The 10,969-nt window shown below is 37.4% G+C and overlaps 1 protein-coding gene across 1 annotated transcript; it reads right to left on the bottom strand.

The window, feature by feature from the left end:
• Positions 1–1,664: 1,664 nt before the first annotated feature.
• LOC100252216 (triacylglycerol lipase OBL1) lies at positions 1,665–5,531 on the bottom strand. Its single transcript, XM_002282774.4, has 5 exons — positions 5,093–5,531; positions 3,695–3,888; positions 3,571–3,604; positions 2,131–2,744; positions 1,665–1,973 (listed from the first exon to the last, which is right to left on the bottom strand). Exons 1-5 carry the CDS (start codon positions 5,394–5,396, stop codon positions 1,722–1,724), a joined length of 1,398 nt encoding a protein of 465 aa, XP_002282810.1. The 5' UTR covers positions 5,397–5,531; the 3' UTR covers positions 1,665–1,721.
• Positions 5,532–10,969: the final 5,438 nt, after the last annotated feature.

Genomic DNA, 10,969 nt, shown 5'->3' with positions numbered 1-10,969 from the left:
TTGCTGCCCAAATGTGTGACACTTCTTCCGACTTCTCCATCAACCCTGCCTCTTCATGATACGCTGGAATATCCACAAACAGTATGGCTACTGCCCCCACCTAAGCTGCATCCTATCAATATAATTGTTGCTCTCATTCTTTTGGAAGATTCATGATTCATGTCAGCTTTTCTCTGATTGTGCACGAAGCCAATGATCTTCCCTTTCTTGCTCAATTTCCTGGGGACATTTTAATCTGCACTTTTGTTGGCCGAGAGGTTTCTTAATGCTACAGTGGATATCACCCACATTCGGCTGCTCATCTGCCTCCCTGGAATAGCCTGGTGCCCCTGAATGCTACCACGATGGGTTCAGCTGCTTAGGGTCAGCACTTGTATCACGGAAAATGAGCGTTTGCATTTAGGCTTGCTCCTAGTGAACTGCTGTAGACATTGGATCAAAACTGTGTGTTTTCTACTTGGCGTTAAAATGTTGGTTGATTCTTTCACTACTCTGCCAATTCATAGACAGTTAGTCACTATAGCTGTTATCGCCATTGTTCACGCTCCTATCTAAGTCGAATTGGGTGTCCAAATTTTTCATCTGTCGAGATTTTTCATCAGTCTCCAAACATGAAGGCTGCTGGAAAGCCTGAAATTTCCAACGTACTTCCTTTATGAATAATTTAACACCAGCTTCATGCCTTTTCAACGCTCCATAAATCCTCCTTTTAATTTCTAGTTCACAAGAAAGTAGGAGGAATCCTCATTTTTCTAGTTCACCAGAAACAGGGCTTGCTTTTTTCTGGTTTCAACACTGTTGCTGATGTCTGCTCCCCAGCCAAGGAGTTGAAACAAGGAAGAAGACGAAGATGAATTGTTGCTGTGCCCATGTCCCAACCGAATTACCAAATCAGGTCAATCACATTTATCTTTTTAATACAGACAAATTCAACAATGTGTTCCACATCTTAAAAGGAATGTCGAGAATGGTCATTTAATACTAGTCCTTACATTTTTAAGTTCCGATTCTTTTGATCTTGAAATTGCAACAATACCACAAGTATCACAATCTTAATTCGTACAGAATCTACAGATGTTGCCTTGTGAGTCGTAAGTGGGACATTGCTTAGAGCTATGATCCTGTAATCACAATGATAATAGTAATCAAATTTCTTCTGGTGTTAAATTATATCATAGGTGGTTTCTATACAATAAGAATCAATTCAATTATATATGTATATAACTAGGTATCAAACAAATCCTAACCCTTTTTAAGCCCACATGATTGCTTGATGATTATACTGTGTATTAGAATCCCAACTAAGAATTAGATCATAGCCTGTGGATCATCTTTAATTGGGAAACCCTGTTTCGGGAGTTTCCAATGAATAATTTGTAATAAATTATCTCTTCACTAATCACATGCAATGTTCTTTTTAAATATGAAATAGAATAAGTAATAAAATATATTATTTAACATTTTTTTTGTATCTCACCTATATGAAATATAATAATTTTAAATCGAGATACGAGATATTGTATTTAAGAATACAAAGTGCACTAGGATGCCTTACAGACGCAGGTCCATTGATAGAAGAATGATATTTCTGTGTCTGCTATCTCAGTTCGCTTCTATTTCAGTTCAAGCAAACAGATCTTTTAAGAAGGGAACGTGGAATCCAGTGCAGCGGAACCGAATCTTGTATGTGATTCAAGTTTAAGAAGTTGTTGAGTTGGGTCTTAGAGTTGTGGAGTTAAAGGCAAGGATCCCAATCTGGTGGCATTTACATAATCTTGAGGGCCATGATCTGACAATCCAGGAATTACCAACCCAACTACCCTTAACAATCTCTGAAACCACCCTTCTCTGTAGTCCGGACCCTTGATGTATGGGATGATAAAACTTCTAATCAGCTCCCAAACTGCATTTAAGATCTTGGGAATGGCCCACACCACGGAGAAGTAATTCTTGTTTGGTTCCTCCCGTACCACCTGCATCCCAATCAGGTCAGTATATGGACTCAGTCTCAGGGCCAAAATATAAACAAATTATGAACAATAGCACTGATCCATGCATCAATATTCAGTAAGATATATTCATATGCATGGAGATGTAGAAAGGGAGATATATAGAAGTAGAACTGGTCACCTCCCCACTGTAGCAGCTATTGAAGTAGAGGCAGGTCCCAAAGTGCTTAAACAAGAGGATTCTGTCATCATAAGGCAACCTAACCACCATATCGTTGCAGTAAACGCATCTCAAATATCTCACATTATGCGTTCTAAACTTCTCCTCCATGAACTTCCCAAACTGCTCATCCCCCACCCTTGGCTGCCCAAAAGTGTAGACCCCTTCCAACTTCTCCATCAACCAGGACTCCTCATGATACGCTAGAATAGCCACAAACAGGATTACTAGTGCCCCGCCCAAGCTGTGTCCCGTCACTATAAACTTTGCTTTTTCATCCTTGTGCAGAATCTCTCTCAGCTGTTGTCTAATGGTATAGTAAGCCAATAATGAACTGTCATTGCCTTGTTCAATCTCCTTAGGCCACCCTATGCGCTTTTGCTGGCCGAGAGCTTTCATGAATCCACCATGGATCTTACCCACATTGGGTAGCTTGTACCATGAGATGTCAAAATCTGTCCTCCACGCATCCGCGTCAAATGGCTCGGTGCCTCTGAACGCCACTACGATGAGGGCAGGATCACTACTTGTATCACGGAACATGAAGGCTTGCGTTGAGAATTTCTTTTGATATTCTGCATGCCAAGCATTAGTTGGATTTAAACTTTTTGATGAGTACCGCAGTTCTTGCCTGAGGAAATTGTTTAAAGCTTGGGGGGTTTGACCATTAGGAACTTCTCTAAATAAATCCATTACACACATCAAAACATTGTGGGATTTTAGGATTTGTACTAGTACTACAAACTACATGAGTCAGAGTCATGATTTGAGTCACTAAAAATTTATGCTTGATATAATCTGATCTTTAATTCTTCCAATTAGCAATGTAAGGAAATAAAGAAATGTTTAGTACGCATTTAGACAATACAAAAGGACACTGAGAAAAAGACGAGCATTTAAATAGTCCATGTCTTTTTGAAGAATATGAGATGGGTTAGGTTTACCTACCGGCTACCAGTCTACCACTAAGACAATGCGTTGACAAGTAATGCAAGACTTGTCATACTTGTAACTTTTAGATATTTTCTAGGAAGTTTCCTCAGCACTTCCTTTTTTCCTTGTGTCTGTAAGTAAAGTTAGTAAACACACCAATTTGATTCTTTAAAGGCAACTGAGATGGAGACCCTTTGTAATTAAAGAAAAAAGATCCTTAATACTTTACCTACTTTGTCCTCCTGTGAGAGTTCCAAAGTAAGGATGAAGAGGATTAAGAAAGTTGAAACAATTTAACTTAATCACGAAATTTTATTCCCTTTGACAATTGACACCCAATGAGCAAATATCAGGTCAATTTGTGATCAGTCTTTCAGATGGGACTTAGGCGGTAGCCTCTTAACATTACTATGTAGAAATGTCTGAAACAAAAGATAAAAAAGAAAGGCAACATAAAGGTGTTCATACCGTTCCAGAAATTGTAAAACGTCAAGAATTCCATCTGCACAAGATACATGAAAATTAAAAATTAAGAATCATTAATCACGAGATGGATGGGGTTCTCCCGTGCAATTAATGATGCTATATTTACCTTCCAGTGATCTCTGACAACAGATTGGACGAAATCTTCATTCTCGTATGATAATTTAGCAGCCATTATAGACAATGAGAGGCTATATCTGCGGTCATCGTTTTTTATGCTCCTGTCTAAGTCCACTCTAGTGTCAAGATTTCCCAACACTGATGTGAATTCTGCTGACGATTTATCTGGCAGCGCCATCTTCCCTACACGCCACTCAAATCCTTTGGTATTAGCCCAGCTATTACACGTGGGATTCGCAAATCCAATTCATCATCATTGCTGTTTTTTTTCCTTTCTTCTTTTTAGAAAATTTTGATATGCAAATGAATGGGTAACCCTATTTCATCAATACAAGGTGCCTAAACATGGACCGGTTTTTCAGTGCCCCCTCTTCTAATGTAAATTGCTTTTATTCCAAGTCTTGACTCCATCAATATAAATAAAATAAAATGAAAAATTAGAAGAAAAAATAGTGAAAAATGGATTAAATTTTAATAAATTATTTTTATATTTTTAAAATTTATTTTACTTATTTTTTTAAAAATAAAGAATGAATAATTTAAAAATATATAAATTTTAATTAGATTTAATATATATATTTTATTTTTTTATAATGAAATCAAAGGTAAAACCGTTATGTATTTATTTATTTATTATTTTATTTTTTTGTATTCTTTGAAAGGAAACAAAGCCTTAGAATTACACAGATGAAGGCACATATTTTTCTACCATTTTCATTCTTATTTACCTACTATGTATGTAATAATACCCAGGAGAAATGACCTTTGGGATAAGACACTGAGCGTGCACGGCCCGTGATGATTATTAGACAACCATGTCACTCTCACCATGAGTTAAGGTTCAAGATGGTTGAATGGGTGTGTTGTATGGGATGACTCCAGGTCCTCCTGTGTATTTCCGATGGTTAAGCCCTAGGATGAATCTGAATATAGTTCTTAATCCTGGTACTAACAGCTGTGAGGACTTTTTTAATGATAAGATCCACTTCATGTTCTACACATTCAAGCTTGGTTTCGGGCGGTTGATTGACCAAGCATGTCCACCTTTTAGCTTTCTTTGATCTTATCTGGGTTCACTGATCTTTTCTGTGAGTGGGAAATGGGAACAGCGATACTACGGTTTATGACTTGTATTCATTATGCAATTAATTTAAATATATTAATGCATCATAACATCAATATGTACTAAACTACATGAACGCGTATTTAAATTCCCATAGCAGTCGTTTCTGAATTTTTGGAAAGATGCCAGGCTTTATAGTTTTGGAGGAAAAGCAAACAAACGATAAGAGAAAAAGCTGAGAGATGGTTTACAACATGAATGATGCAAACTGAATAATATTTAAGGTCAACGTTGACACAGTTTTTGAAGGAAGAAAACCCAAACCTTTCAAGAGATTTAACAGGAGGGCCAGAAAGCCGCCATTGCTTGAGAGAAGATTCAGCCACAGCTCCACTACAGACCCAGTGATAGCCATAGGCTTTCTCAGGTAAAGGAGCATTTTCTGCACAAGGAGGGAGATGAATATGATCCATCGGCGCTCTCTCATCAGCTCCTTCTCTTCCGTACACTCTATAAATCCTCTTTTCTCCCATTCAGAACAACACAGAACGCGAACCAGATCCAAGAAGCTAGCTTCTTCTGGTTTCAACAGCAGATAATCTCTACAGAGATCATCCTCGGAAGCCATGGCTTGAAAGCAAGGAAGAGATGAGTTGGTTCTATGTCAACGACCCAACTAAATTGAGGCTTAGCATGCTTATATATTTTGTACAGGAAGACTGGGCAATGCTCATCGATAATCTTAGTTGGCCCTAATTGACAATATCACTACTAAATTTAGGTCCAATTGATCTTCTCCCACGTGCCCATCGATTTTCACATTTCTTCAGTATTAATCGATACGAAGTTACGTCCTTATTACCTTCCTTGAATTATAATAAAGCCTGATATATGTGTGACATGTGGTCCCTTAATTAATCCAACCCTCAAACAAGTGATCGATTTCTTAAAGACAAATTAAATAGAACCCAAAGGTTGCCTATACCTATACGCGATTCGGTTGATTAAAATCATAGTTTAGTGTAGTTCCACCACGACGAGTCTACGACTTCACCACTTTTACCACATACCACATCCTCAAATGCACCGATCAATTTGGATTTCAACTACCTTTTCTCTTCCACCGTCCCTCACTGTTTTACACATGAGGTTGGCATCTTGGATAAGTGTTTTCAATATGAAGGATGGCAGGAAAGAACAATTGTTGCTTTAACTTTACAAGGACGCACACTCATCCTCTCATGAAGTGTCTCATGTGAGTGCCGAGGAAGAAAAGGTTTGGATTCAGTAGGCAAAGAGATGAGTTTCAAACGTTGAAATGGCTGTATTATTTATTCAGATCATCTGTTTGATATTAGGCGTGCAGCGTGCTATGTATATCATATTCGATTCCTGTTGGGATAAAATATTATATTAAAATGGTCTCCAAGAATTGGCGTGGAACTGGATGCCTAATTATAAACAAATCCATAATTAATTGTACTAACTATGAACTTAGTAAAAAAGTGAAATAATTTAATCATTGAAAACTGAGATTATCCGCACACATCTAATGAGGTGATTATGCACTCAGTCCTAAAGCTTTCATTCTAGCTTTGAAAATAGATGCTGCTACAATGACAATGGGCCTGCTTTTTCGGATGGTTTTCTAATGGAACAATTACAGTGAAGGGGTTATGAGTAGGTTTGACTTAAAAGAAAAAGAAAATTTGAGATAAGTTTTCCCATTATGGCGCCCTTGATTATACACATAGTTGAATTTAAATTTGTATTTTTCCATTGTAACACATATGATAATAAAAAAGCTATTTTTCAATCAAATAAATTATAAAAATTTATATTATTTATTTATTTAAAAATATATATTATGAATGTAATTAAATTAATTAAAAAAAAACACTGGATGAGACAAATATGAGATGAAAACTAATTTATATAAAAAGAATGGGATCGAGACGAGGGCGACCTGTTTTGAACTTGTCCCATTAAAATCCCTAGATTTGAACGGGCATCAACTTTAATAACCCATCAATAGTGCACATGAGAAATCCTTAGATACCCAAAATGGATGTCACCCTTGGTAATATTGCTGCATAATTATAGAACAAAATAAGCTTGTTAATTACTGCTTTCATTTACACACTTCTAAAACCGGAGTTTGCTCTAGGTTTATGGGCGCATTCGTCCGTCCAGTTCAGGATTTACCAATTGGGCCTGACCAGAATGTTTACGCGTTTAGTTATAATTTACTGCTAGTATTTAATATTAATATTAGTGGCAACTAACGTAAACTAAATCTTTTTTTCTATTTAAATTGGGGAACTTTTAGCTGTCTATAGCTTTTTCACACACTATTTTCGTGCGAGCCCAGCGTGAAGCCCATGAAAACCCAACAAGAACGGTAAGTCTGGGGTATTGTGAAAGTTGTATTATTCAAACTAGCCCAGCGGGACAAATTCTCAGCCCACCCTAGCATTGGCCCAACTCAACCTTTAAGTCCACTCCCTGCTGTTATTATTAAATTAGGATGATGACGACCACAATGATTGAAATGATAACAATAATTATACATAACAACCATACCGATAATGAGACAAGGATTAGAATAAAAAATGAAAAGAAAATACGCAGGACAATTGTAACCAGATAAGCTTAATTCATACTTTTCGGAAACATGTGGTCGCTTATACATTACAAATCTTTTTTCTTTTATTCTTTATTATTTCTAAATTTTGTGAGCTACTTTCTGAAAACATATCTATGAAATTAACCATGCTCTTGGGGTAAATTGATCTGCATGCATCTACAAACAGATTGATTGGTTTAGCTACTATGTATATTTCACCTTGTACAGCACTCCAGATTAATGGTGTGGTGTTTCTAGAAACAACATCTAGACAAAGTTTCCATGGATTCCTTTATGATGATTATGTTGGAATACATCTCACCTTGCAAAAGGGACAAAGCGAGGAAGAATTTTAGGCTAAGATATTATATTGCATCCTCCTCTGCATACCTGGAGACCCCACCAAAATCTAATCCAACCAACCAACTTATATCACTGTTTTTTGTTTTCATATACTTATTTATTTGCCTCTTTCATATCTTACTTTATCATTTATTATAGAGCGCGAGGTGTGATCCAGAAGCTTGCACAACTTTCACCCTCTCTTTATACCAATAAATCTACTGTCTTACCCTTATCTTATTGACCCTTCCAGAAAAAACCAAAAGTAAAAAAATGAAAAGGTTTTGAGTTAAAAGAGAGGAAGGTAACAAATGGATCTGCACTTGAGTAAAGAAGTTTTTCAAGTTTCAGAATCACTTGGCATTATGCAGATTCTGCTGCCTAATAAAACATCAAGCAGTAACACACTTGCATTATTAGGGTCATGAAGCCATTTCCTTGAATAGGACGTTTATGAAATTTTGCTTTACCTAAGTTTTGAATGCTGTAATCCATCTTTTTGGAGTGTGCCAGCCAACATCCCACAAATTTCTTGATACTTTATGCCGTTGAGGACTCAGCTAATTGATGAGCACTTTTTCATCAACAAGGAAAAGGTGTATCTCTATGAATAGTGTCGACCTTCATTAAAGAGCTGTAAAATACTGTGGCCAGTTTTGTTCTTTTGGTTGGCCACTGGTTTAGGTGATCTTGTTATATACAATGATGCAGGCTTCCTTAAAAACTGCAGAAAGCATAAGCTATGAAGCATTTAGCATGCTTTACTAATAATGCAAATAACTAGAAAACTATATTAGTGTTTGTTTGCATCCTATGAAATCAATCTTAAATAACCAAGTCCGGAATCCTCATGGACTCTCCAGTCCCAGATTTGGCAGTATGCTAGCCTAGGAGAGATCTGGATTCCTACTGAATTTATGTTTGTCCAACATGATTTACGTGGATAAATAAAGATGTCAGAAGAGGTACAGTGCACTTGGGTATGGAAGAGTCTATGCCCTGTATTCACAGGACAGGGGGGCACCCTCCTACTGAAATGCGGAAAACCCTGTGGTAAGGATGTTGGGAACTTAGTGGGACGTCTCACATGGGTTTCTTATATTTGGTTTGACTATATCTTCATTTTTTATATTCTTCAATTTCCAATTTGAGCTATTGATTTTTGTTGTGTATCTCCTAGACTAGATTTGTTTGGATTGGATTGGGATTCGGGTGGGGAGGAATAAATGGCTTTTAGTGAGGCATGACTCTTGAGACATAAGCACTTCTTGCATTCGATCCTGCCATGGGAGGCAAACCTACCCTCTGCACTTCATTTTGTAATCTATAGTGCTATATATTTATGCAGGTTAGCGGTGGATACTCCATCATTCATCATTTCTATTTTGGAGTTTGGATTCTTCCCTGTCGTGACTGCATCATCTTACTTCATTCATACCGACTCATATTAGCATATAAAAACCTCACAACATATTGTATTATGGGCACCATATCAATTAGCCTTTTTTAACATTTATCTGATTGAGCTGGTAGAGATTATTAAATGATGAATCACAATTTTTTTTATTTTTATGATTATTTATTTATTTTGAGTCTTTTTTAAGATGTTATGCCGTGAGAAGTTTTGATGGGAGCAGCAGTACTACCTTTTCAATTTGGCGGTAAGATAGCTCAGAAAATCAGCCTCAACCTTCTACCCATTAATTCTTTCATAAATTAAGCTTGAATGATTCCAGAATTCCAATTTATTTAAAATCTCAAGCTTGTCATCTTTAGTGTCATTTACTCCTGCTTATCTTCATAGGTCATGGCTCATACTTTATGTTAGTAGCTAGGGTTTAATGCCAATTAAAAATATATAGCATATCTACCCTCCCCTTTTTTGATCTTATGCAAAGAACTTCCTCTGAGGCCCACGCCCCAAACTATCTTTTTCCCCATCATAATTGCTGGATTAATCTGAAATCTTTTACACAATCCTTTACTGAAGAATAATTAGTTTCAACTCTGAGTTATTTTCCTTTCATGCATTTTCTCCAAGCATTTATTTCAATTTTGTTTGTTTGTGATACAGCATAGGGTCCATATTCTTGATGGATTAAATGTAGCTCACAAAGCCACACACTAACTCACACGTATTCGCTCTAAGCCCAGCCCATTAAGTACAATTTTTAAAAGGTGTTCAACATCAAGCAAAGAGGTCCAATTAATTCAGTGTCTTGACTGATAGAACCAGGCGGTTTTGTCTCCTTGTTCCAACATTATATAGCAGAGCCATGTTGCGATTAACATCAAGAAAAGAGCTAGTGGGCAGTCCATTTTGATGAACCGATTGACAGCCTCAGAACAAGGGTTTGAAAATGAAATTGGAGAAAATTTGTTGTAGATGGGAAACACTTGCCATCATACCCATGCAGCTGACTTGACCTGATTTTGAGTGCAATACTTATCCCACCAAGAAGCCTAGCTTACTGGCACATTAAGTTTGGAGCTGACCTTATATGGCGGGAATAAATTAGGTGAGAGAAATGCAGGTTTATATATGAGGGGGGTGCCACACTGTCACCCCAAGTCCACATTCCCATCAGCATTAAGTTGAGGAAGTACAGCAGAAATTGTTGCGATATGGCGAATGTGAAAGGTGGGTAATTACTAATTAGGAGGAAAAGGCGGTAATTAAAGCGGAATTGACAAGGAGATAATAGGTGGAGAGCCACTTAGGATGGTGGTTGACCATTGTAGATTGTATTCACGTGTCTAGTATTACAAGGGAAGGAGAGACAGGGACGTCATGGTGGTGCCTAATCCTAAAAACCCACCGCATTTGTCAGATCTTCACGTGGATTTCCCATGCATTCTCTATGTATAGTTGAATACTTGAATGTGACATGGAAAAATACAACTTAAATAACACATCCACGGGCCACCGCGATATGCTCACCCCCCATCTTATGCCATTTCCATCCAACCCCAAACAAAAGTAATCAGACGGCCCAACAGCTGGATCCAACACGTGTAATAATTCAATCAACCCACAACTGGAACCCCACTCCCTTGAGGCTGCCCTTTCCCTTGTTTTCTTCTCCATCTTTCTGGTCCTTGGAAACCGGGCCAGCAGGTTTCCCGGTTTTCCATGTTTCCCTGAAAACTATCATGAAATGCCCTAGTTCAAAGCCATGGGGTTTTTGTTGCAAAACTTCCCTCTATTTGTACAGATGCATAGATGATTTGCA

Source organism: Vitis vinifera, chromosome 18 (assembly GCF_030704535.1).
Source record: "Vitis vinifera cultivar Pinot Noir 40024 chromosome 18, ASM3070453v1".
Taxonomy (NCBI): domain Eukaryota; kingdom Viridiplantae; phylum Streptophyta; class Magnoliopsida; order Vitales; family Vitaceae; genus Vitis; species Vitis vinifera.
The sequence above is the reverse complement of the archived record's forward strand: the minus strand, read 5'-3'. Positions and strand labels throughout refer to the sequence as shown.

Coding starts and splice junctions, on each gene's coding strand:
- LOC100252216 (XM_002282774.4), bottom strand. CDS start 5,396: ATGGCTTCCGAGGATGATCTCTGTAGAGATTATCTGCTGTTGAAACCA. Junction 2,745..3,570: donor GTTTTACAATTTCTGGAACG/GTATGAACACCT, acceptor CTTGGCATGCAG/AATATCAAAAGAAATTCTCA. Junction 1,974..2,130: donor ATAGCTGCTACAGTGGGGAG/GTGACCAGTTCT, acceptor ATTGGGATGCAG/GTGGTACGGGAGGAACCAAA.